Source organism: Lepidothrix coronata, unplaced genomic scaffold (genome assembly GCF_001604755.1).
Source record: "Lepidothrix coronata isolate B3197 unplaced genomic scaffold, Lepidothrix_coronata-1.0 Scaffold183, whole genome shotgun sequence".
In the NCBI taxonomy this organism is placed as follows: domain Eukaryota; kingdom Metazoa; phylum Chordata; class Aves; order Passeriformes; family Pipridae; genus Lepidothrix; species Lepidothrix coronata.
In genome coordinates, this window is record NW_016690363.1 from 1,039,747 (window position 1) to 1,066,392 (window position 26,646).

At 49.2% G+C, this 26,646-nt stretch overlaps 1 protein-coding gene across 3 annotated transcripts in view; it reads right to left on the minus strand.

Annotated features, from left to right (window-relative positions):
• IGSF3 (immunoglobulin superfamily member 3) overlaps positions 1–26,646 on the minus strand; it is a 94,401-nt gene that overhangs the window by 50,136 nt on the left and 17,619 nt on the right. For all 3 annotated transcript variants that reach the window (XM_017830784.1, XM_017830782.1, XM_017830783.1), the window contains exon 2: positions 16,363–16,740. In XM_017830784.1, the coding sequence (XP_017686273.1) occupies positions 16,363–16,740 (378 nt within the window). The remainder of the gene's footprint in view (positions 1–16,362; positions 16,741–26,646) is intronic.

Below are 26,646 nucleotides of genomic sequence, written 5' to 3' on the forward strand. Positions count from 1 at the left end.
GGGAGGGATTACAGTGCCACTTGTTCAAAGCACTCCCGTTTATTCCACATCTGCGATCCCTTCTGAGCTCCCAACAGCAGCGAGGGGCACGAGACGCACAAAGTGAGCGCGGCGCTCGCGGAGTTGTCTCTGTTCCAGTCACCGTCTGCTGCTCATGTCAGTGAGAGAGCACCCCGGGGAGCCACTCCTCGGTGCCGTGCCAGCTAATTACACACCGACAAAAGCACCTGGAGGGGGGGAAAACGATAGGGAGGAGGAAACCGAGCATTCTAAAAAAAAAAGCCAATGGGTAACACGTCAGGGGGCAGGAGCCAAGGAGACCAGACCTGCTTCCCGTGGGGCTTGGAGAGAAAGGGTAGTGCACAGGAGGGGACAGAACTCCACTGGGAATGGTCTTGCCCCACAGGAAGAGGGAAGGGAATAGCATGAGAGCCCTGACCAGGCAGCAATGCAAAGGGGTGGCAGAGGAATGCTGAAAAGGCAGTTGCAGCTATCTCTAGGGGTCCTGGCAGAAGGAGATGGCAGCAACATGGAGCAGTGGCCTGAAAAGTTTTGGGGATCACTACCTGCAGAAGTGCCAGGCAAAAAAGCTGCAGCTGCAGGAGGGTGAGAGAAGCTGGCAGCTTGTGGGGGTATAGTGATGTTTGTGCAAGCTGTGTCCATGCCAGGTGTGTTTCAGAGGTGAAGGAGAGGAGCTCCTGGCAGAAGCAGGAGAAAGGAAGCTGCACCTCTTGCCTGACCACACAGCCCTGTGAGCCCCCATCCTTGACTCTCTGCTGCTAAGCCAGCAATACCAATGCTCACCAGCCTCACAGGGAACACAAAATGCCTAATAACCATTTGGTAAGTGGGCCATTCACCTCAGTACCTCCTTCATGGATACATGAGAGCCACCAGCTGCGGGGAGAGGCAGAGGAGACAGAGCTTCTCAGGAGCTTCTCCTGTGAGGGCTCAGGTATTAACCTGCCCCCAGCCCCTGGGACCTGGACACAGCTCCCAGATGGGGATTAAAGCCAGCAAAATGAGAATTTCAAACGCACATCCGGCAAACCCCGCAGCGGCAAATAATCAGGTGCCAAGAAGGAGATTAACCCTGTGGGGCTGAAGGAAACAAAGGCGTAAGAGCTGGTCTGTTTAAGAAGCTGCTGCTTCTCCCAGACGAACACAAATCCGACCAGGAGGAATCCGAGGGCAGTGCCTGCGTGAGAAATACTGATTGCTAGGAAATATAAGCCTCTGATTTCATGCAGATCCACAGCCAGCGGCACGAAGATCCCCGCAATAGCTGCTATGGCAGAGGCGGCGAGTCAGGTGTTCTCCTACCCAGGTTGTACCACAGGAGGAATTGCTTTGGAGCTTATTTTAGCTGATGGTGAACAGGCCACAGGACCCCTTGCAGCAGTCCCTACCCTGCTGACTTCCAGACAGACAGCAGGCAGTGCACAGTCCCTTTGGGCACCCACTGCCGTGCCCTGACAGATGGGCAACAGCTCCTCATCTGGGGTCAAAGTGACACAGGCTACTGACAGAGCAGTGGGGCTGTAGGGATGTCCTTCACAGGTCACAGGGGCAGATTATTTTGGGGACACCCACACACACCCACACACCCACCAGCCAAGCCGGAGGGGTTGCTGTACCTGCAGAGCTGGAGAAGCTGTGTCCTGGTCAGCATTTGCCTGTTCAGGGGACCACCTGATCACAGCTGAGATGGGGCATCATCCAGCACAGAACTGACCCCCATCTGCAGGCAGACACAGCCAGGGGTTCTTCAGGGAGGAGGCTCCTCCTGCACTCTGCTATCAGTCTAACAACTGTGAGAGACATTCCAGGGCTCCTTACTCAATGGCTAGCTGTGTGTCATGACAGGCTTCAACAGACATATCCCTAATGCTCGTGCTGCTGCAGCAGGAACATGGTTCACAGTCGAGCAGCCTCCAGCAATACCACCTTGGGCTGTGATCTTGTCAGGTTTCATAAGCTTAATCAGGCTCTGCTCTGGCTGGCGTACAGGGGTTTCACGGGCAAGCTGGCTGTCCTACTGCTCCAGAAAGCGTCCCTGAACACTCAACAGCAGTGCTGTGTCCTGGCAGTCAGCAGGAGGATCCACATTTCGGTCCTGACAACTTCAACCAGCAGATAATAAGTGACAGGATGGGTGGCCCCTGGGCATCAGCTTGGTGGACCAGTAATAGGACTGGGACCGTGGTGGCTGGCTCAAATCCATGACACTTCAGCAGTGATGGAAAGCACCTTCTAGCCTTTCAGGGAGAGATCCGAGGAGCAGAGGGCTCTGTGGTGGCTCCTGGGGGCACACATGTCATCTAAAACATCTTATTAGTGCAAACTGTCCACAGTTATCCAGCTTGACTTAGCCCTGCCAGCGCATCCTGTGGCCTTGAACATACCACAGGAGACAAGTCCATCTTCCTGTACTGATGGTCTGTGACAGGGCTTCCTCCAGAAACTCATCTCAGCACGCCTGGAGCACCTTGAGCCCGTGCAGTGCTTATCTACAGCAACAGGCTCTGGCTAAGCCTGACTGGGTGAGTGTGATCAAAAGCCACTGCACTGCTGCCCAGCCCAGCACACCTCTGGTGTCCCAGTTCCTCCTCTTCCTTTCCCTCCACCCACATCAGACCCTCACCATGAGCCTCTCTAAGCAGAGGAGATCTGAGGAGCCCGGTGTCTCCAAGGATGGGCACACAGCACATGCTGCTCTGGCCACAGACACAAGGGAGTTGAAATGATCTGAGAGTGCTGGGCACCAGCATCTCGCTCCCCACTGCTCACCAGTCCCTGTGACTCACAAAGTCACTTCAAAAGGAGCTCCTCAAAGCACCATCACTGCCTCTGACATCCTAGCCACAAAGGGAGAGGAATAAAGGGTAGGAGGCAGCAGTGCAAAGGTAATTACTGCATCCTGACAGCCCTGATGGAAAACAGTACTGAAACCCCCATTGTCTGCTCTGGATCAAAAGCCTGAAACAGCATCTAGGGCACTCGAAGGACACATGGAAAGGGTAGGGGAAGAGCCCCCACAAAGCCCTGCAGAAGGAGGCTAGATGGAGAGGGAGACCCATGTCTCTGGTAGCTTTGGGCCCTCCTCCCATTGCAGGAGGGAGCAGGGACACTCTTTCCAGCCCAGCCACAGTCCCTCATCAGTCATCCCCATGTGCAGCTCTCCCTGCTCCAGTACCTCCAGCTACCCTCCTACACACCCTGTGATGCTCTTCACAGCATAAAATCTCCTCTCCAAGGTCTTCCACCTGCCACTTCCACACTACCTCCTTCTCCTGCTTTCCCAGTGCTGCTGTTCCTGCTTTCACTCCTGCTCCCTTTTCAGCTCTTTTTCCCTCCTCTCACCTCTTGCTTGTTTTTAACTCCCCCAACTCCATCTCCCTCAGCCCACTCACCCTGTGCCTTGCATGCCTCCACTTGCTCCCCTTCACATTGCCCAGCACTGGGATGACCACAACCTCCCCTTTCCCAGAAATTCCCCCCTAACCCACAGCAGCCAAAGGATTCCATCTTTGGCCTAGCTTACCCTGCACCCAGGACTCTTCCTGGAGGCAGGAGCCCCTCGTGCCAAGGGCTGCTTTTCCCCAGGGCCACCCTGCAGCAGTCGCCGTGTCCTCCAGATATGCCCTTATACTCAGCTGGCTTCAGCTGTGTCACAGCTTCAGTGGGGCTTTCTGGACAACCAGCAGTGCTCCCAGCTACTCATCAGATCAGCTCTGCAGAGCCACCACAGAGGTGAGGCCTGAGTAGCAACCCTGGATTAGTGACACATTGGCACAGGATGTGACGGCAGATGGGAAGAGACTGGAAGCATCCCTGTGGCCACAGCGAGTCTTCTGCAGTGTCCCAGAGCAGCTGCCCCTCTCAGGGTGGCCCTTCTGGCCAGCCCCCGCAACAAAGGAGCTCCCTCAAAGCACAGAGCCTCTCCAAATGCTCAGCTCATTCCTCTGGCACCCCCACCTCCCCCCCTGCTTTCCCTTCCTGGTATGCAAACGTTGCTGTGCCAGCGCTCCCACCTTCCAGCCGCCAGTGCCAGGTGGGCCACACAGCCACCACCTGCAGTTTTGCAAGGATGTCCTGTCTGTGAACAGGTGGCATCAGTACACCTGAGAGAGCTCAAAAGGTGACAACAGACTGCTAGAGTGCCTGTGGTCATCCGTGGCACGCTGACGAAATTCTTCAGCAGACAAGAGAGCCCAACATTAACCCTCCGATAAGTAACCTGCTGCTTTGGGATCTCTTCATTTCCAAACAATAGCACAATGCCATAAAGAAAACTGACCTCTTTAAACCTTCTCGTCCTCAGTATGTTTGGCATTACAAGTTACAGCCAGGAAATGCTTTTGGTAAGAAAGCATTTCTTACTTTATTAAAATCTTGGTCTCTCGAATAGGCAGCTAAAAATGAAGAGTGACAGGGTCTGAGATTGTTAAGTGCTCAGAGCACATCGTGCCTAGGAGAGGGGCATTCCTGTCCAGAAAACCCTGCCTGCCATGACACACTTCCCCAAGACAGGCATCCCTAGCTCTACATTTCTTTGTAGAGCCCTAAGCTATCATTTTAACTTGTGCACAGTAAGGAATGAAGCCCCAAAGGGCGTAGTATGTTGAAAGACAGTGTCAAGGAACCAGAGCAGGACACCGAAGGGCATCCAGCCCATTAGTCCCAACTCAGTCAGTGATGATCCCTTAAGACAGAGGCTCATTCAGATTTTCAAATGGGGAGCAGAGCAGCCCCACCTCTTGCCTCCGCAGGGTAAAATCACGCTTCTCTCTGCATTCTAAAGCGCCTTTGTTCGGGTTCGCCCTGTTAGCTCTGCCTTTGCTCTTTGTAGGCTCTCCAGAAACATCCCTTGTTGATGACAAGGGCAAGTGGGGCAGCTAATCCCATTCCATTAGCATCCTCTGAAATACTCCAAGGACTACGGATGCTGCCCGGGTGCAGGTGGCCAGAAGGCGGCTCTCGCTAAGCCAGCACGACTTCTGGTTGTGTGCACACACATCCAGCCCTGGAGCCGTCTGCTGTCAATAAAGCCTGCTGGAGGGAGGGAGAGGATAAAGAAACAGCCCACACGTGGCTCCAAAGCAGACTTTTCTCCTACAGGCAGGGCTTTCCCAATGCCAAAGGTCGCCACTGCTCCTCTTTTCCCAAGGTGGCAGGAAAACCTTAAACTGGGGGGAATGTGTTAGTGTAAAAACAACTGAGTGCTACCCCACAGGGACCAGGGGGAGGGTGGGTGGGATACCCCCAGCCCCCCATGCTCCTGGGGGCTACAGCAGCACAGCCCCTGGTACCCCAGGGGGCAGACCTACAGAAGCCATCCCCTCCTCAAATGATGACCCAGCACTGCCTGCAGCACTCTCACATTTCTTGCAGCCCTCCTTCCCATTACATTTTCCATTTATAAACAGCTGTTTGGCAGTATTACTAATCAGTGCTGCATGGAATAATGTTACGTTTCCCACCACATTACTATTTTATCTTCTTTCCTCTCCACCTCCAGCTGCTGCTTTCCTTCCACCACCCCCAACCTGGAAAGAAATAATACATTTCTTCATTTTATTCGGGCTCTACTTCTCTGATAATGTAAACAATTTACTTACAACCCATGCACCAAAAAAAAAAAGAGAAGAGTTTTTTTAAAAAATTAAATACTGTTAAACCCACTTAAAATAAATACTTGCTGAAGGAGTATCAGCTGGAGACTGCTCTCTGACTTATAATAATCCCACTGCACCCAGGGAAATCCTCTTAAACCTATATCAGATAAAGATTGTAAAACTGTTAGAGGGCTAAACTGACAGGGCATCCACAGAATCAAGATGGTTTCTCTCCCCAGCTTCTCCCTACCAAGGGGCAGCTCTGCCCCAGTGCAGGTCAGCACATGAAGCAAAACCCTGCACGATAGCCGGAGCTGAAGGGAGAAGAGGGAAAAGGCCAGTCCTGCCAGGGCTTTGGGCTGGAGGAGGAGGAATAGGCTGCTGTGGAACTCCAAGCCTACCTCTGAAGCACCAAAGAGTTGCTTTCCCTTTCCCGCCTCTCCAGGAGGAAGCAGAAGCAGGGCAGAGACCCTCTGGAGCTTTAAACCTAAAGAAGTCTCCCCCTGGCCCCAGGATGCTCAATAGCAACATCTCTAAATTAGCTGATAAGGATTCCAAATCATCCGAGCTGGGGGGGGACAGAAGCAGTAGGCTTTCAAGTTTACTGTTATCTTATCTGAGAGGACAAAAAGGATCTGATGTAGATTGGTAGTGCTGCTAGGATATTTTGGGCCCGTGCTGCCCTGCAGTTTGCCTGAGCATTGTCCACCAGTTTGTTTTGTAGTTTTTCAACAAAATGATGTGCACCCACACCACAGTGAGCATGCAGCTTCGTGGCACAGAAGCAGCCTGGCTCAGCAATGGGCACTGCACTTCCCCTCCACTACGTGGGGACTTGATTGTTCACCACCAGACCTACTTGTTCTCCAAGACAACGCAAGAAAAGCCTCGGTACCAACAGCAGAAACAGATGCCCCTGCCTCTTAGGGCAGGAGACCAACAGAAATGCAGAGCAACCCAGTCTAAGGGGCTGAAACTAAAGAACAAATAAAGCAATGTTCCAGGGAAAACAAATTAAAAAAAAAAAAAGAGAAAGAGGAGTGGGAGGAAGAGTAAGCAAGGCAAAAAAACCTCCCCAGGGAGGCAGCAAGAGAAGCAGGCAACTTAGAACGTGAAGTTTTCAGCAGTAATCGAATAACCATTGCAGGGTTTCTCAGTGCTGCAGCTGGCTGGAGCCACGGGGACCGTATTCCACTTTCAGAGTTCACTGAGCAATTGCTAAGGCAGGGGACGGGTGCCATATGTTACCAGCTGCGTTCGCAGCCACCGCTTTCCCCATTTAACGCCGAGAGACTGTTTGGAGGCGCGCGGGCAGGGAAAACCTGCACACTTTGTGCCGCTCCCCCGCCACCCGGCGTGCTGGAGAGGCCGCCAGAAATGCCAACAGGCTCCTGCCAATGACACTTAGAGCAGGTCCCCATGCCAGGGAGTCACCAGGCTTGTGCTGGCTGCTCAGAACCCATCCAAAAGCAGGGAGGTGCAGGTGGAAGGGGATGGATGCCCCTCATCCCCCCTCCAACGAGGTGGAGGCAGCCCCTGGAAAGCTGCCGAGTGCACAGGAGGTAGGAGGCAAGGTACCAGGCTCTGCCCATCCCACATTACAGCCTGCTGCCTCCACCACCTGCTCGCCTGACCCAGCCCAGCTCCTTCTGGCTCTCTGTACTTTTTTCGTCTTCTAGAGCTTCTCTCAGTTGTGCTTATAGCGAAAAAGTCACCATTTGGGGGGGGGGGGGGAAGACAAGTTGGGAGCTGCCCAGAGAACATTAGGAGGAAATGTTAAATTCAGGATGGAAGGTAGCATTAAACTGTTTTCAACACCAGACAATGTTTTGTCCATGACTTGGACCTAGGGTGCTGAGTAACCCATCTGTGGAAGAGTTGGCCTTCAAATGCACCAGGGTCTCTAAAGATTTTTCTATCCTAGTTAAAACCATTTGCACTCTAACTCCTATCAGCATAACACCCAGACATTATGGCAATATACAGAAAAAGCCTATACCACCAACCCCTCTTCTCAGAGGGACAGACTGAGAGGCATCCTATAAAGCAGTATGACAGTTAGGATTACTGATACCTCATTTTACCAGGGACTGGCAAAGCACATGGGAAGAGCCAGCAGGAGAAGAGAAAAGGGCATGTGGGCTGAGCAGAGTGCTGTTTTCAGCCAATCCTTTCAGGGCAGCAGAGGACCCCAAGCCTTGCAGCCTCCAGCCTCACTGACACTGAGCAGACAACAGGCTCAGCAAAGGGCAAGTGCCACAGTCCCATCAATCTGAGACGTCCAAGTGGAGCCAAGCACGGCCAGAGCAGACTAGAGGGCACGACTTGGAGCCTTCAGAAAAGAGGCTTTTTCAGGAAAGACTGCTTTAGTTTCCAAAGATCATTTTAACTGACTGGTCTGATGCTACCGCATGGAAACCTACCCAAGCAAAACACGGCAGCTCTTCACAGTCTGAAGGTAAATCAGCGTTCCATATTCCATGCCTCCCTTCCTGAAAAGTAAGGGACACAGCAAGCCTGGAAGCGAGAGGGCTCGTTTTAAAGACCAGACTAGATCTGTGAGCAGAGGGCTGTGCAATTGCCTGAGGCTATGTTAATTTACATTTTTAGAAATGCACTTTAGAATACATTTTTTCTTACAATGCACTGGTACAAGTGCACAGACATGTACGAAAAAGGACACGTATTCTTATTGTAATTCTTCTCCACACGCTAGCTAAATTTAAAAAAGTACCTCTACCTCAAAAGGGACAATACAGGAAAAACATATGGAATACAGTGATGTGCCCCAATTGTGTCTGATGCCAGGCTTTTGAGAAATGGGTAGGTGGACGGCATAAAAAAAGAAAGAATCCATTCCCCAGCTGAGAGCCCTCCCCACAAAGCATGTCATGCCACCAAGTCGCCCATGGTTTTGAGGGATGGGGCAGAAAGGCGAGGGAGGAAAAAACCAAACCACACAACAGAGAAACAAGAGAGTGGATACAGTGGATTATCCATTTCTTAGGCACAGTTTGCCTGCGATTTGTTCCATTTCTCCTGCGCAGACAGAGGTACAGAAGTGACATAATGTAATACAACAATACGAAAGTCAAAATCAGGCAAGCAATTCTAACAGGAAACAACAGAAAATGGCATACTTGCAACAAAACAGGAGCAACTGGAAGGGTTTAGCAGGAAAATACAGTAACAGGGGATGAGATAAAGATACACAAAATGAGTGAACCACGTCTCACTATGCAGGGACACGTACAGAGATTTCTGTTATAAGCTCTCAGTTATAACCTGAATTGTACCTACAAAAAAGTGTTTTAGAAAGCACAAGGAATAACCAGCCATTGCAATTCATTGCCAGATTGGACATGACTAAAACCAAGACTATAAAAAAAAAGAAAAAAAAGACAAAAAAAAAGATCCCCAACCAAACAAAGCCCCCAGGAAATTTAAACAGGTCTCGGTGTGTTCCTTTTTCCAGTGGGAGTTTCAAATCTGGAAAGGGCATGGAGCCTCTGGACTGGCTTCCTGCGTGTCCATGCCACAGCAGGCTGTAAGGAAGCAGCCCCTCCTGCCAGTTCCAGAGTCACCAGCTGCAGGGCTGCCTGTGCCAGGCTCCCACATTCCTGCCCAGGGCACTGCTGACCACCAACCCCCCAGTCGGGCAATGCCCATCAGCCTCACAGCTTCTGCAAGGGGAAAATTGGGTAAGCTTAGGCAGCTATACTTTCAGGATATCAGAAATGACTAAGCAGGACTGGAGATGAATCCTATTCAGCATCATTACCAGGCAAAGCTGGAATATAAGCCTTTGTTTCTATCTCCCGCTATCTGAGGAGCTCAAAGCACATCACAATTATTTGGCTTAGACTTTGTGAAAGGCTTGTATGCTATTATCCCTAATTTTAGCAGCTGGAAAATGGTGGGGTAGATGGAGAGTGCCATATCCAGGGACATGCAGCAAGTTGGAAGCATGTTAGGGCCCGATGTCTGCAGCATCACAAACCAGGTGCTCTGGTTTGCTGGTGCGATTCCCCACGGCGCATCCATAGGAACTGCCAGAGGTAGATATGTTCACCCCTCCTCATTCCTCCCCCATTAACAGACAAACTCCTCCTTCCCATTCATAGCAGGAACAGAAAGAAAAAGCAGAGAAGCAAAGGTCAAATTTTACTTTGAAGGTTATTACAGAGATTTGGGCATATAAAGGGGGACAGTAAGAATAAAATACCCCATGTCTAGTTGCAAAGGACCACCTATAAGAAGGCATTTGATTTTTTTTTTTAAACCTCTTTTTAATGTCAGCTAAAGGGTAATTTGAAAGTGAAGGACATTTTACTCCTCTGGGGAGCTAATTACTGCAACAAGCAAAGCCCAAACAGGCAAAGATGAATGTAACTCACAAAGCACAACACCAATCCTACAGCTCACTGTGGTTAACTCAGAGGCACACACACACACAAGCCGCTGAGATGGCCTCAGAGATTAGGACATCTGTGCTTAGGATTCCCAAGTTCTACCTTTGTACACCAGAGCAGAGCAATAGAGACAAACTCCTGCAACCCCACTGAAGAAATAAGAACAATATGAAATACAGAAACTACGCCAGAAAAAAAGCATTTGGGGATGTACAATAGGTCCTTGCTGTTCTCACCAGGTTGAGATCACCAATGTTATGCCGTTATTTAGCACTGACCCTCCAAACTCCATTCTTTAGCACCCTCCCTCCAAACTGCTGCCTAAGAATGGCTCCTACTGCATCACAGCCAAGCGGTTCATCACAGGATCATGGGACAATTTGGTGTGGAAGGGACCTTGGGGGTCTGTAGTGCAACTACGGGGTCAAGCAGGGTCAGCTATAAGGCTGCTCAGAGTTTGATCCTGTCAGGTCTTGAAACCCTCCAGAGATAAAGCCTGTGCAACCTTTCAGGACAGGCTTTACTGCTTGTTTCGATTTTTGCCTGTTGTTCCTCATCTGCAAAAAGCCCGGTCTCCCCAGGACACAAGCTGCTCGCTCAACTACAGTGACAAACACTTTTCCCTGTCTCTCAGGTGAAGAGGAAGAAAAAGAAAAAGGCAGCACAGAAAGAAGAGCCCCCAAAGACTTCTATCAAAACTGGTAGATGCTTGTCTGTGAAGTTGCCATCTCTCTCTTCGACACCTTCCTCAAACAAACCCACTGTCAGCCCAGTTGACAGCTGGAATAAACCAGCAGCCACGAGGTCCATATGATGAGAAGTGACTGCTCTCACCCTGAGTCTCCCCCAGGTTCCCAGGAGCAGACTGTGCTCTCCCAAACCTGGCAAAACTGTGCTGTGACATTCTCCCTCTGCTCTGTGCACAGACAGATCACGTATGGCAGCACTTGACAAAGAAGAGGGGGAGCTGCTGGCGACATGCAGCAGCAGCTGGTATGGACTAACAAAAGTCCTGGGTTTTTTCTTTGCCTCCTACATGCTCTTTATCTCTCAGCAGAGAGATTCCAGAGGCTTTTGGTGGCAAGTTCAACGAAAGACTTGCTTTCTTTTCTTGAGTGCTTGTCTGAGAGACATGCAGCTCCTTTCCTTCCAGTGCTCAGCATCTGGACAGCACAAATCCTTCTTGCCACCTGTGTAAATCCTGTGCCACCAAAGCCTCTTCTACACACCCTACAGACATCCTCCCTGTCCCAGCCATGGGCCACATAGTTACATGCCACAGCTGAAGGGCACAGAGGACGACCCCTTCAAGAAGACTGCTTATTGGTGTGCAGAGAGCTACAAGCAACTTAGGCAGCTCAGCATCAGGAGACAAGACCGCACCAAGCAGAGCCACAGCCAGCATGACCTCAGGCAAAGAGGCAGCTGGTTCTTCATCCCATCAATGCTCTTGCCCACCACCACTCCTGAGCCTGGCACGACACTGAAACTCCACTACAGTGGGGCTGCCAGCCAAAAAAACCCCCACATCCAGCCCCTGGGAGCCATCACAGCCATGCAGGACCAGGGGGACAGGGCAGAGGTGAAGGCACCAGCCTACCCAGGCAGGGTGAGACCAGAGTGAAGTAGCAGAAAGCAGAAGTGTGGCCAGGCTGAGAGGGCAGACAAGGGAGCCCCTGAATAGCACCCAGCTAGCACAAAGCCTCTCTGCCTCACTTTCACCTAAGCCTGGCAGGAAGGAGATGCTGGTGACCATCCCTGCAGGCACTACCAACTACACAGCAGCTCCTGCCCACTGCAGAGGCAGCTGTGTCTGAGTGCTCCTTGTTTTTCAAGAGCAGTGAAACGGCTTCTTCCCAGTCTGTGGTACCGTGGTCTCTCCTCCCATCCAAACCCCTTTCATTTTTTTTGCTTTATCTTGTTTGGGTTTGATGCTGTACAGCTGCTTCCCCCAAAATAAAGAGTAAAAGGGCTGCCAGCCCCTCAAGTGCTTTGAAACCTTTCCTCCCGCTCCATCACTGCCTGTTTAAGAAAAACCTCAAAGCTTGATTTCTTCCCTCAAATCACTTACTCTGAAAAAGAGCTCAACGTTTTTGGGAGCACAGATGAAAAAACACAGAGATAAAAGTCTGAAGCTTCTGAAGAGGTTAGACCTGGGCCCCTTTGCTGTTATCTAAGTAAGGGTACAGGCACACAAACAACTCATTGCAGAGACACAGTGGAGTACAAATCTGCAGTGACTCACGCACACTGAAGGAACTACCACGTGCTCAGTTCTACCCTATAGCAAAACACAAGTTTACCCATCAATGTGAGAAGCACAAACCAGCATTTATTTCAGTTTGCACAGCCATCCCTGCAGCTTCACCACCTAAATAACTGCACAAGAAAACTCCTCTTCTGGAAAATACTGTTGTCCTGTCAGCAGTCACGCTGTGTTTCTGGGATGCTGCTTCCCTTCACCTGCAAATCCTCTGCTGTCCTTAACTTCTTCCAAAAGTGAATAAACAACCCACAGACTTCTCACAGCCTGCAACAAGCAGGCCAGGGTCCCAGTACAATTGCCAGTCAGGTGTGTATGGTCCCCAGGTCCCCTATTCAATCAATCAAATATAAGTTTTGTAACTCCCCTCTTCAGTATGCTCAAGTGCCTTCCCAATTCAACCACAAAGCCAAAATTCCCATCAGTTGCTCAGAAGACTCATGGGGGAAGTTTCTAAAGTAGTCAAGTCTTCAGCCACTACTGCCTAGCATGAGTCCAACATCTAGGCTCTCCCTTTAGTCAACATGGAGAAGGATGCACTTAATTTAAACAAACATGAATTGCTCTCCAGATTTGTCCCTCTCTGTCCTCTGATGGCAGATATTGCCTGAACATCTACCTTAGGCAATGAGTCTGGTGTTAAATGAGTGGGAGGCCACTTGTGAGATCTTCCAAAATCCTTTCCCCCCACCCTGAGTAAAAGAGCATGAACTAGCCTCAACAATTTTGCATCAGCCTCAAGGAACTGAACTCTGAGGGCACACAAAGTTGCAGACCTTGTACATGGGCTAATCCTTTCTCATAAATCGATCACAAGGCCATGGTTCTACCACATCCTGAAGAGCTGCACCCCCTTTTTTTTTGCCACCTCCCTCAGCACCTAAAATTCAGTCTGATATGTCCTAAACTCTTCCTCCTAACACACCTCACAGCACAGGTACATCATCTTCCTAATGACACAGCTCAGGAGGTGATTAGAAAAGGAGCAGCAAGATACAGAAAGGCTGGTTTTTGAAGCAAGGAAAGGAAATCGGAGACTGGTGAAAAAGATTAAGCCTTGATACACATATTTGCATGGCAGAAGGCCCTTGAACCACATGACTGGCCTCATTTCCTAGCTTCAGTGAGATTAGCACTTGTGCTGCATGCCTAAATTCAGATAAGAGGCCCACAGAGTGCCTGGGGAGTACTTCTTACTCCAGGCCATCAGGTCCCCAAAGCAGTATTAGATCCTGGCCAAGATCCCAATGAAGGAAAAGGAATCTTGAGTGGAAACACCAAAAACGGGAGAGGGAGAACCAACCATGCTTGCTGTCCATGAGGTGGACAGAAGTGTACTTTCAAGCCCACCTGGCACACTGCTGAAGCTGACAAGATTATTTTTTAGCAGCTGCAGAGCTCTGGATCCATGGCTGTCAATAATGCTCACGATGGCAGGAGCAGAGGCACATCTCAGCTGCTCTGCTGCGAGCTGAGATGTCCCAGTGCAGAGACAGCAGCCCCACGTGCTGCTGCACCAGTGTCCCATCCAGCTCCCCCATCACAGGGCTGTGTCACACAGGTGGAAAAGGGAAGGAACATTCCTTCACCTCTCTACTCAAACCACAGGACACAACAGGTCCAAGGTGCCAGAGTAGCAAGTCTAATATCAACACTGCTTCAAACCCATCCATTTCACACATAAATGCAGAGAACAGAAATGCTAACAAACTTGCCTCCCTTCAGGCTTTGCCACTGCCAAAAAGGAGCCACTCAATCTAATGAGTCAATTAAAAATTCGTAACTGAATGAAAAAAAAAAGAAGTTTGGTTCTGGTTCTGAGAAAATGAGAACAATAACTCTCATTTAGCTCTTGTGTACCTTTTCTTGCACACACTGTCTGGAGAAACAAAGCCAACTTGAAAATTCAGGACCTGCAGCTGAGAGCTAAAATAGCAGGAAAAAAGAAAGGACACGTGCTCTGTCCTGCCCTGCACAGAGAAGCCTGTTTCTCTGGCAGGACTTCAGGGTCCAACAGGGCTGAAGTCAGCACTGGTTCACAAGAGTGGGAGCCAGAAGGAAGGCTCTTTGTAAGGGCCTGTTGTCTACAGGAAGCACTCTGGAAAATTCAGTTTCTGTCAGAATTTGCCTAAACCACAGAAAACACCTTACACAGATGGACACATTCAAAAGCCAAGTGACCCTAAGTCATCTCTCAAGTGAATTTTCAGAAATGAATTAAGCCAAACCAAATTAGGGCCCAAAATCCTGAGCGCAAGCATCCATGAAGGGGCATAATGTGATTTAACTAATCCACTAAAAGTTACTTTAGATTCATTTTCTTGAGTATCTCTGACACATGTAAGCCCCGAAGCCAATGTCCTCAAAGCATTACTCGTAGGTGTCTACAGAGTCCCAAATCTTACAAGCCATGTACCTGTGGCAAGGGCAGGTCAAAGCAAAAGCGAACCAGTCCAGCCTTGGCTGGTCACCAAAGCAGCTGCTGAGCTGTAGTTACAACCAGGAGCGTCCTGGCATCCCAAACCCCAGGAGAGCAGTGGAGGAGCTCCCTGCTGTCCAGCCATGGGATATGCTTGCCTGGATCCCCCTCCTGAAGAACTTGACCCCACTCCATGGCTAACACAGGTACTCTCACTTGATCCAGTGCCTCTCCTGTAAGGACCCAGCTCACAGGTTTCCACAGGGAAAACAGCTCCCTGGCAGAGCAACCCAGAATCCAACTCTGACTGCCGCAACCTCACCCTGCCCACGGGCACTTTTTTTTCAGCGGGTGTTGGTTTCAATGGGCTTCGCTCCCTCAGGTGACCTTACAGCAGCAGTGCTGACTCAGTCTTGTTTAAACTGAAGTGGGAACTGCAAATCCGGACACCTGAAGCAAATCATGGAACTACAAAAGAATAGAAGAGTATTTAGGCATCTACTTCCGTGCTGCTCATGGACATCAGGTGGGAAAGCAGGCAGCTAAATAAGCCCCTGCACCCATACTGTGGGACTTCACCCGGGAGAGTGGCTGCTCTTTTGAAGAGCAGAAGCCAAGGCCACACAAGCTGGAAGCAGAAAGCACAACCCAGAAGGGAGCTACTGTGATTTAAATCACACCTTGGCTCCTTTCACACTGGGTTCCCTGCGTCAACAACGCCTGAACCGGCAACGCCCTCACCGGCTTGCATGGCTGGGTAACTTCCAAGTGGTTTCCAAGCTGCAGGCTCACAGACATCTCCCCCCCAAGAAAAGTAAGCCTGCTTGCTGTCTGTGGGCTTAAATTTGCTACAGGGGTGTTTCTGCTGCAAAGGAGCTCTTTTAGGGGTCCTTCAGCCAAAGAGTTTGATGGAAGCTATTTGACTGCTGTTAGCCGAGTTAGACGCTTCAAATACAACCCTGTTGTGAGGTATGAAAAGCAAAGCTGAAGCTTGGAAAGGTCAAATCAGCTAGTCAGAGGTGCTGTGGAATTACCCCAGATTTTAAAGAACCTCTTTTTGATTTTTCTAACACAGACTTAAAAAAAACAAACAACCACAAAGCACCAAACCAACCTCCCCCACATTCATCTACAGACAGCTCAATCTGATCAGTGCGCTGGTTTCAGGCTGCATTCAGCACTGCCCTCTGTTAAGACCCTGAAGACGACCATCTCTCCTGTTCCCTTTACGTGCCACTCCTTATCGCTCCTCTCTTCCCCGCTCCGCTATTTCACCACCTTTAGCACACAGCTCTCTCCTCTGTGGCTTGTGCCATTTGATGCAGACTCCCTACTCGTCTTCCTCTGCGTAAACCAGTTTCACATCCGCCTTTCCTTCAGCCATGGCTTCAAACGTCCCTCTGCCTGGCTATGCTGCCTGGTGTCTCGTTTTTGTAAGGGCCTTACTACTGGAGAAAGCTTGGTATGTCCTGCATCTCTGTACCATGATTCCCTGCAATTCATACCACTGTGCCACCTGCTCTCTGCTCCTATTCTCCTCCACAGTTTTTTTCCCCCCCGACAGCCATGCAGACTCCCATTGCACATGGGGGTCCAATGGTTTGTGCCGCGCTCCAGCTGGGAGACACCCCGTTGCCCTAGACAGCTTACCCACGAGGTTCATCTTGGCGCTGTAGCTCCCGAAGTACCTCTCGTCGGTGTTGGGCGTGTGGCACTCGTACTCCCCGGCGTCGCGGTCCTGCAGCTCCGTGATGTGCAGCAGGACGGCGTCCCCCTGCACCCGCTCCACGTAGATCCCGCGGCCGCGCACGCGCTGGGTGTAGATGGCGTAGGGGAACGAGGGGTCGACGGTGCTGACGATCTGCACCTCCCGCTCGGGGGCCGAGGGCAGGTAGATGGACCACTGGAAGTTCTGCTCCGCCGGGCCCTGGTAGCCGCTCACCTTGCACCACAGCGTGACGTGGGACCCCTCCGTGCGGTACAGGGGTCCTTCCTGCACCGTCACTTGCCGCTGGGCCAGTGCCATGCCTATGGGAGGAGAGGAGCCCAGCGTTACTTCCCGACAAGCAATCCCTGCACCTCACCCGGATATACCCGTCCTACCCCTTCCACAGCAAGCCCTCACACCCCATTTACAGGTGGCACGTCAGACTCAGGCACAGCACCCCCAGCTTTCTTGCTGACCCAACAGAAGTGTTTTTTAAAATGCCCCATGAAAGCAGCAGTGTTGAGGTAACATAAACCCCTTGTTGGGTAGTGTTAAGAATCCACGCATGAAAGTGCACTGCACTGTGCAGTAACAAACCAGAAGCTCGAGGTGACAGGTCTTTGTTTTTCAGGACTACTTTTACTTTTTAACTCAAGCATGCTGTGATCCCAGGCACAGGTTGCTGCCAGGGGGCATGAGGAGGTGTTAAGGGCAGCCACGGAGCTGCTGCTTGGGGCTACTCTGTTCAGCAGTGACTCCGTCATCGCCTGGCACAGCCCAACCAGGATCACCTTCTACCAGCAGAGGCCCATCTGCAAGCCAGGAGGCCACACTCCCTCTCCTTTGGCACCTGGGCCACCCAACTGCAATGCCCCAAGCACCTGCCCTCCATCAGCAAACCTGCCAGAGGCTTCGGCTGGTACAAAATCCCATTCTTTTTCCCACAGACCCAGTACACCTTCTCCAGTCTCTGCTATGCTTGTAAAGGCACACAGAGAAATACCAGGTCTCCAGCACTGCCTTTCCGAGTCCATTTGAAAGGTGTGTATTTAGTACACAACAAAACCAATTAAAGTAAATGGAGGCAGTGGGCACTGTTACACTCAGGCTTTACCACCCCTGGCTGCGGAAGCCGAGACCCGGCGCAGCGCGTTGTACACACACCGACGTGTGCAGCACCAAACAAAGACAACCCCGCGGCACGGTGACTGCCATCCACTGTATTTTTACACAGATTATGGATGGCTGGCCCCTGGGCTCATGGCACATTACCAGCACAGCCCTCCAGGGGCCGGATAAATTACAGCAATCTATCTTGTTTGTTGCTACATCAAAGGCTCGAGGTCTGGAGACCACGGTGGGTGTTCATCGGTTATTGAGTTACCAGCAGCATGCACACATGGCAAGGCCAATCATCCTGGCTTCTGTGACTGCTTGCTTGCCATCATAAAACAGCAATAAGCCGATTTAAAGCAGGTCCTGCATAATCACGTTTGCAAATTTCATCCTCTCTGTGCGTATGTTGGGGGTTTTCCCCCCCTGTCCAATTTTCAACAACAATGTTCAAGTACAGAGAAGAATTTAACCTTTCAAAAACTGGCATCTTGCAGGTGAAGAGGCAGCCTTGCATCTGGGGATTATTGATTCAATCCCACCCTCTGGACAGGGATGTCCAGATATGAAGTTTTCCTCCACAGCCAGCCTGGACTGGAGCCAGGAGAGATGGTTCTTAGCAGCTTAAAACAAATTGTGAAAAATGGGTTCAGCACATCCATCAGGGCATGCAGTTGAACAGATGGAGTGCAATTCAAACTATTAACTTGGGCTCAGCTTGCTGCTGCTCCAAATTATGTTTCTTTTTACTCTTTATGAAATAATATGATTTAAAGGGAGGACCAGGGAAAGCTAGCACGTTTGAAACAAACAGGGAGAGGAACAACAGAGGCAAACACTCCCCCACTGTTTGCTGTACCAATGTCTTCATCCTGAGGAAAGATACCACCAGAGACAACTAACACATCTAAGGTGCAGACAGCCTCTTCTCTCACTCCATAAAGGCCAAAGGACAAAGCAAATACTGCAGCCTTTGAAGTAAACTGCTTTTAAAGCAGCAGGAAGGGTAAGATCTTTATTACACACTTAAAGACAGCTCATAATCCAATTTTTGTATTCACATGTAGCCTTGCTACAGCATGCAGATAACCCCACATGCAACGACACAATAAAAATTGCACCACAAATCTAACATGCAGCGGTAGGAATTAAAAGTTGCACACGCAACACTCATCCAGGTATTTGCCAGCTAAGTGCATGACCTTGTTGTGCAATCTTTTAATACAGCGCTGGATTTTTTCAATGGGAATTCTTTGAGGAGTTTTCCAGCTATCCAGTTGAAAAACATCATTTTATCAGACTGGCACTTCCAGAGCTCATTGGCAAGATCACAACCTCGGAGACCCACAGCACATATCTCTGTGCTCTGATGGAGGCAACCTGTTGGTAGATGTCAAATCCCACCACTCCCATGGCCAGCACTAACATGCGCTTCCTTTCTTCCCTTGCCAGTGGTTTCTGGGACCTTCACTGTTAACCCTAAAACCTGGAGTCCTCCTCCAGGTTTAGAAGAGACATTCCTCCTCTCCTATTCCCTCTTGCTGCACCTTCCTAATCCAACCAAAAGAGAGAGAGTTAAGAGCCAAAGAGTTCCTTTATTCCCATTCTGGCTCCAGGAACCCAGGCAGCTGAGGGGACAGAAGAAGACAGCGCAGGAAAAACTCCTGCCTAGCTCCAGTGCGGATAGAAGACAAAACAGCCAGAGTTTTGTTACAACTTGCAGCAAGTTGCTGTCCCAGAAGTGAGACAGATGCAAAGGCTGAGCAGTTGGAGGAACAGGCTGGATCTCCAGAGGGGCAAGGAGCAGCACATCCACAGTTCTGCTCCCTGTGCCTGGCTGCAAACTCCTGCTCCAACACAGCTGGGCACAAATGCTTTTCAACACTTAAAAGAACTCCATAGCACAGAGGCAAAGATACTTCTCCAACAAACTATTTTAATCAAGAAAGGGAAAGACAAAAACAATCAGCCTGAGGCAGACATCCAGCACTACAAGTTTTCTCCTCAAACAGTTGCCTTTTGTATGATGTTTGGCATTTTTCAAGCCCTGGGAATTGCTATATCCATGAACACACTGTAATCCAGAGAAGAACTGCATTTCTTAGCAAGCAAGCATTCTGGTTAACAAAAAATAATGTGCCTGAGATCCCATTTTAAACTCTTATCTTTCCCTCTTGAAGCGAGAGAAGAGCTCACTGGAGGAGGAGCTGTGCACTCCACACCTTCCCCAGGACGCCCAGGAGGCAGTTATGGTGGCATTTGGCTGGTACCATGCTGGCACAGCTGGCTTTTAATTGCAAATCCAACATGATTTACTGACAACGCAAGGGTTGATATGGAGGAGGTAGCGAGCCAAGCGCTACTTTAAAATTAATAAGAAATTATAGATTTGTGCGCCTGTTTTTTATCAAAAGACAGCAAATCTCATGAGATAAGGAGGAAGTGTTCCCTGATCCTTATCCCCTACAGATGAGGGCTATTGTTGCCAGCCTTTTGAGCTAAGAGTAAGCCAAACAACAGTCAGGCAGCTCTTAACACTTCCGCTGGCTTACCCATCTCCCAAGCCCCGTCTGGAGTCAGGAGGTGCATGGGGGATAAGAGGAGGCAGCAGTGGCAAGAGGTGGGTGATTAGACTCAAGGTCAGGAAACAAGGGACAGTGCAGGACCCAGGAAGCTGCAGATGCCTGGTCCCTGCACCTCCCCTGCACCAACCCGCCCAGCAGGCTCCAGGGCCACAGCAAATGTCACGGGAAGCAGCTCTGAAAAGCAGGGGAAAGGCAAGGGAGAAATGCAACGTCAGAGTCACACAGTCATTCGACTCTCTCTTGTCATATCACAGCCAGGACTCAAATGCTTCTCCATTCAACCTATGGGCAAGAAAGAAGCATCAGGCATCCCTGCTAGCCAGGCATCTCACCCAGGAGTGCTGCAGCTCAGCTTCTGAGCACACAGTGTCTCTGCAAAATCTGTACCCTCACAGCAACCTCAGATAACTATGGTGAGATCTGACCTTTCCATATGCAGAGCTCAGGTTTCCCACATGCAATTGGTCATTTCAGGTGCCTGATCTGAAGCAGTTTGAAGAAGCCGCATTTCAGAAAGTGCCAAACATTTACCCTTTGGGGAGGAGGTGGACTTTCAGGTCCCTTTCAGAAGAAGAAGCGTGTGAAATTGTACCTGAGAACATTGATTCAAGGCTTATTGCAAGATAAGTGTAATGAAAGAAAGGATGGCTGAGCACACAGAAACTCTGCCACAGCATCAACACATCAAAAGAATAAATAAAAACTCATGACAGGATTATGAGGAACCTCTTGTGCAGTTTCCCCATCTCAGAACAGTGTAGGTTATGTCTTCACCACATCCAAAGGCACTACAGCAGTTGCATCAAAGTATCTTACATATCAATAATTATTGCCACTAGTCATTTAATCTAAAGGAAAAACTTGAGCTCTTAGGAGTATTATCCTGGGTCTAATCACTAGGAGCAACTAAAAAAATCTTTGTATTTTTCCATATCTTCCATAAGTGTAGGGCTGACAGCGCTGAACAACAAATGGATTACGTAGCTTGAAGGGGTGTTTCTACCTCTGCAGTTCTAGAGCAGTTTTCCTTCACTTAGAAGCTCTAAAGCAGTATTTGTCAACAACTGACAATACTAATCCTAAATTTCCTTTAAAAATTAATTTGTGCCTTTGAACACAGTTATTAGACAGAAGACATTTCCAAAGAGATCCCTTTCCCTTCAACAAATACACAGCGCACATCTGGGTTTTGTTGTTGTCGCTATTGTTTGTTCCATTCACAGGTGCTCTCAAGAATGTGTCAAGAGAAGAGCAACAATGCTGACAAACACCAGGGAATGGCTTCTATGTCAGAAATAATGGAGCCTGGAAAACAAGATGACTTGAAGGGGACCTGGTAAAGGTTTACACAAATACGTATTCCGTGGAAAGGATGGTCAAAAAAATCAACCATTTACCATCTCTTCTAGTTTAAAAATCAAGGGCATCAATCGAAACCGGTCAGATCCAGCTTTATAACAAGTGTGGCAGTTCTTGCAGCTGCACACAGCATATCTGTGGACGTCCCCGCCAAAGGATGCCGTGGATGTGGAAAGCTGACACAGGTTGAAATATGGGTAAGAAAAGTACTTGAAAGAGGGCTACTAAATAGTCAAGTCACGCTGGGTTTGTGAGGCTTCCAAAACAAGCTAGAGTTGCACAGCTGCCTGCCTACAGCTTTTTGAGGTGTGATACTGAGCTAGGTGGAGGACTTAGTCTGAACTGGCACAGCTGTCCTCATGCCCCTTCGCAACCCATGCCATCGCAGGCTATGCTCTTCAACCACATGGGTCACATCTGGTCTGCAGACTGTGCACTGGCTGTACTACAACAGAAGCTAAAAAAAGGCACCATTCCAGCTTTTCCTCTAGAAGCGTGGCTATCTCTGCTCTGAGCACAGCCAACTGAACTGGCTCCCTCCACACACTCTGAGCCCTGACACGGGAGCCCGTGCCCGTACGCAGGGAAGGGAAGGGGAGCGTGCAAAAATCCTGTTTGGCTACGACAAATCAGCATCTGCAGCAGACCACAGGACCTGGCAGAAAGTCCCCCAGTAATGAAGACAATTCAGATTCAAGTGCTAAAGAGCAGTCCTATCTCCATGAGCTTGAGACATGCTCTGGGCACGCAGAGCCCCAGAGCAGGTGCCACAGCCAAGTGCACCACGGGCTGCAGCAACTGCTGCCCTCCTGCCCCTGAGCTGCAGCAGCCCCTGTGCTGGCTGCCCTCACAAAGGGACGGGGCACACTCGGTTACCCCCAGCCCACCACACAGGTCTCCCCTCAACTCGCTCCTCCTCAGTGCTTCCACTCCCCCATCCCAAAACAGGAGCATCCAGCCCTGCGCAGGCCTTCGCTTCCAGTGAATCGCTCGGGGATAATTAACGCACTCCAAGCTCATATTCCATCTTAATTCAGATTAATTTTTCAGTCTCCCTCACACACGAGGCCTCCCAGGGGACTGCCCTTCTTCTCTCCTTTCTGTCACCCAGGGAGGATGCAGCTGGCTCTTGCCAAAGCCATCCCATTATACTTAGTCCCTGATCCCAATACTTAGTCCCGGCTTTTTCTCTGGACTTCACAGTGGGGCTGATACCCACAAAACACTAACTAGTTTCAAGAAGGCTCTTCCAAGCTCACAATTGTCCACCCACTGAGAACATTTCCCCCGAGCAGCCATCACCTTTTTTTCATGGGTTGAAGACCAATATAACCTCTGAGGCAGACTCTGTCCCAACAGGTAACACCAGAACAGAGACAAATCTTCTAGCAACACACACCTGCTATTCTGTGAAGTCTCCTGTTAAGGTGCACAAATAAAAATTAGGTTCGAGCTTAATTTTTGCATAAATGAGTCACAGCAGGGACAATCTCTGTACACTGCAACCTGCTGCCAGATGGAAAAAAACAATGCTATCAGAAGAAAACATGTGGGAGCCCTCCCCCTATTTCTGTAAAGCCTCATTCTGGGAAAGTCTAGTATTTTGCTTGGTATATTTTTTTGTCATGTCAGCTGAGTTCAGTGTACTGAAAGCCTGGCTGGAGTCACCTGTAGAATAACTCTGTCCCCATCCTCCACCCTTTTGCTTTGATGTTTAAATCATGCAGCCAAGGGTGCCTGATCCCCTATCCTCCTCCACTCCTGCCACCATCCCACCACTCCCAGCACATGGACCATCCTTCCTGAACCAACTCTAAAAGCAATTCACTCCTCATTCTAATTCCTCCCACTGCTAAGCCAACCAAGGGTGGCTAAGTGGAGAGGTCAGCCAGGGTCAATTTATACAATAATTGGTATGGAAATACCACAATCAGTGGGGAAATATCAAAGCATGGGCAAACGAGACAGGAGCCGCCAATGAAGCTCTTTGTTCTTCCAACACAACCGCTTTCACTCACCTCTGCTCGCTGCTCTGTCTCACAGCAGCTCGCTTCCACAGCAGATGTTTACTGCCTTTTAAGAAAAATGTTTTCAATAAATGTGAAAGAGGTGACATTTCTTTTAATCACCATAGATTGCTGTGGCCTCTGCCGAGCTTCCCAAGTTCTGACTGTAAAAGAGGTCTTGTACCTCTGCTATAATTATGCATCCAGTCAGACATCCAACCCCCTCGCCAAGATCAGAGCCATTTTATATCCTTTGGTTCTTCTCAGATCTGGTCCTTTTATTGACAGAAGACTTCCTTACTTTCCCCAGTGTGGCACTGGTATTCTACAGTGTGAAATGTGATCTACCCTTGTGATTTTTCCCCCCACTTTTTTAAGCAAAGCACATACTATATGGATGTCACATTCCCCTAACTGCTCCTTCTCTGTGTCTACAATTAGGCATGTTAAAATATGCTAGTTTTAACACCACCTTAGAACGGCACATTCTTGAGTCACACAGATCATCTGTATTACAACAACCTTTAAACTTCTAAAAATGCCGAAAGGATGAAGGAATAATTCATTATCTACGCTGGACACTGAGAAGACAAGATTCAGGTTGGTCATGGGAGCTAGCTACATGTTCAAATTCCCAGGAGCAAGGAAAGTGAGGCACCAGAGAGATTGCTTTGTGAGATTGAGGTCTCTCACACTACAGCTTCCTCTGACAGACATTTACTTTCCTCCTCTGATAGACATTCACTTTTTTCAAGGACAACAAAGGCAGAACCTGCCCCAGGGGATGCAGGACACAAGATCTCCCTGCTCTCACAGTTCTATCCTTCTCCATCATCCCATCAGAAAGTACATTTAAAGTTACTTTGCTGCACTGAAGTCTGAAACTACTCTTTAATCTAGTACAGCTTTACTTTGAAAAGTCACAGAGCTAAGCCTCCAGAAGCCAGCCAGTCACTCCTGTGGTCAGAAAAAAGAGCAATACCCTCTAATTTTGTATTAACAAAAGGAAGGAGGATGGCTGGGCACACAGGTCCTCAAGCTCTGGAGCTCATGGTGCTCACCCTTCTTACTTCACATGGACTTTGAAGCAGCTGGTGGAACAAGGTGTACGCTACGTAGAAGGTGAATAACAACACATGCTGATGTACAAGGGACAGACTGAGCTGGCTGCCCTGCTGGTTCAGATCCATAATGGGAAATGATTGTTGGAGGCTCAAATATCTTTGTGCAACACACTCACTGTTTATTAGTTTTACTGTTTTCCTGCAAAGATCCTGAGAGTAAACAAAAAAAAAGTCCCTAATAATCTGCAATTCTTGTATTCACCAAAGGCAAGACCAGTTTTTGACTAACCTCATACAAGGGCAGAGAGCTCCAGTACCACTACAGGCTCTTTTCTGTACTTAAAGTAGAGTCCATCCCACGAACCTATTTAATCAACTATTTCTCTTCCCCCAAGGTCAGAACAGAAGTTTTGCAGCCCTTTTCCAACTCAGATCAGAATGTTCTTTGCATACTATACCACCGTTACCCTGATCATTATGGGAAAAATACACAAGCAGAAGCTCCCTGGCAGATTATACTTATATTGGGAATATGCAGGCAGGAAGTGTTGGATTGCCCACGCAGTACTTCTAACTTGCACTGCTCCTCGTGTCTTATCCTCAGGAGTTTATTCTTGCTTACAGCCCACTGAATACATGCCCCAGTGACTTATATCACTACGGCTGGTTCCAGGTCTGGTTAAGCGCTACAATACACAGCAGCATTTACAGCGGTCTGCTGGAATGCCCAAGGCAATGCCTACTTTTATATTTTCCAATGAAAAGCAGTGATGGTTTCATTACTGCCTCCCGAGCCTGAGCTTTGAAGCTGTAACCACAGTACTCACTGTAAGATTTAGTGTAGACCTGCACGAAAAGTGAAGTCTCCTAAGATTCCTACATGTGGGTTTTTTTTCTTCTGTTCTTTTAGCTCTTACAACACGTGTAAGGACACACCATTTACCTTGGTGGCCCTAACACTGCTCCCAGATCTCTGAAAAATTCAGCATTGCCATGCTAGTACCAAAGCTATGGAGCATCAACACACATTTCAGAGGGCTGAACTTTTAGCTGGTACGCATTCCCAGCCTATCAAGAGAAAGAGGTGAAATGGAATTGTTCGAGCAACAAAGCTAGGCAGGAAATTTCTGACATAGTTCATTATGCCCTGCAGCCCCTGTATTTCTTTTTATTATCCTTCTTTAGTCTTCAAGTCCTACATGTTCAACATCCAGGGTCACTCTAAGAACTGTCAAACATTATTCCCTGTGCGATCACTCACTCTCGGACAATAAGAAACTTCATTTTGTTTCACAGTCAATAACGTTTTAATGTCACTTCTTTTTTCGTTTTCCTGCATGCTCTGCAATCCCTCCCAATATTAAACAACAGAATGTCCCTATTATTGCTGTAATTCAGCTCATAACATCCCAGATGCTTAAAATACTCTCCCAGGAGAAAAGAGTGCAGAGTCATAAATCTCACCTTCACATTACCCTTGCCAAAAGGAAACAGCATTTACTACCCAGCCTCTCATTAAAGGAATTCCCTCTCTTTCATGAAGAGATCTACTTCTGATCCATAGAGAGCCTGGTTCCTTCCCTCAAATTTCTTTTTCCTAAAGAAAAACAAAGCTTCTTGCTCTCATCATTTGAAACAGAAGGAGGAAGGGCAGATATGCAAGTGCCTTCCTTCATCTCCACAGTGAAACTCCCTCCAGTGTTTTGGCCCATTTTCCATACTCTCAGAAGACGCTTAAATTGGCTTCCGTCCCACTCCCTTGCTCTGAGTGACTCCAAAGATTTTCCCTTACTTTGGTATGGATGACATTTAGGAGTTCAGTACCCTTATTGTCTCTCAGACCTTTACTTGCATACTTGTTCTTCTGGGCAGGGCCAGAGCATCTCCTTTTCAACCTCCAAATCAGCAGCCACAGGCAGCCATTTATTAATTGCTTAACCCCAAATCGATTGCCTCCTACAGAGAGAAACTTAACAATGATCTATGAAATACTGACAGGTTGGAAGAGCTGATGACAAACAGCCCTGCTGCACATCTCAACCCCCCCCCCCCCCCCCCCCCCCCCCCCCCCCCCCCCCCCCCCCCCCCCCCCCCCCCCC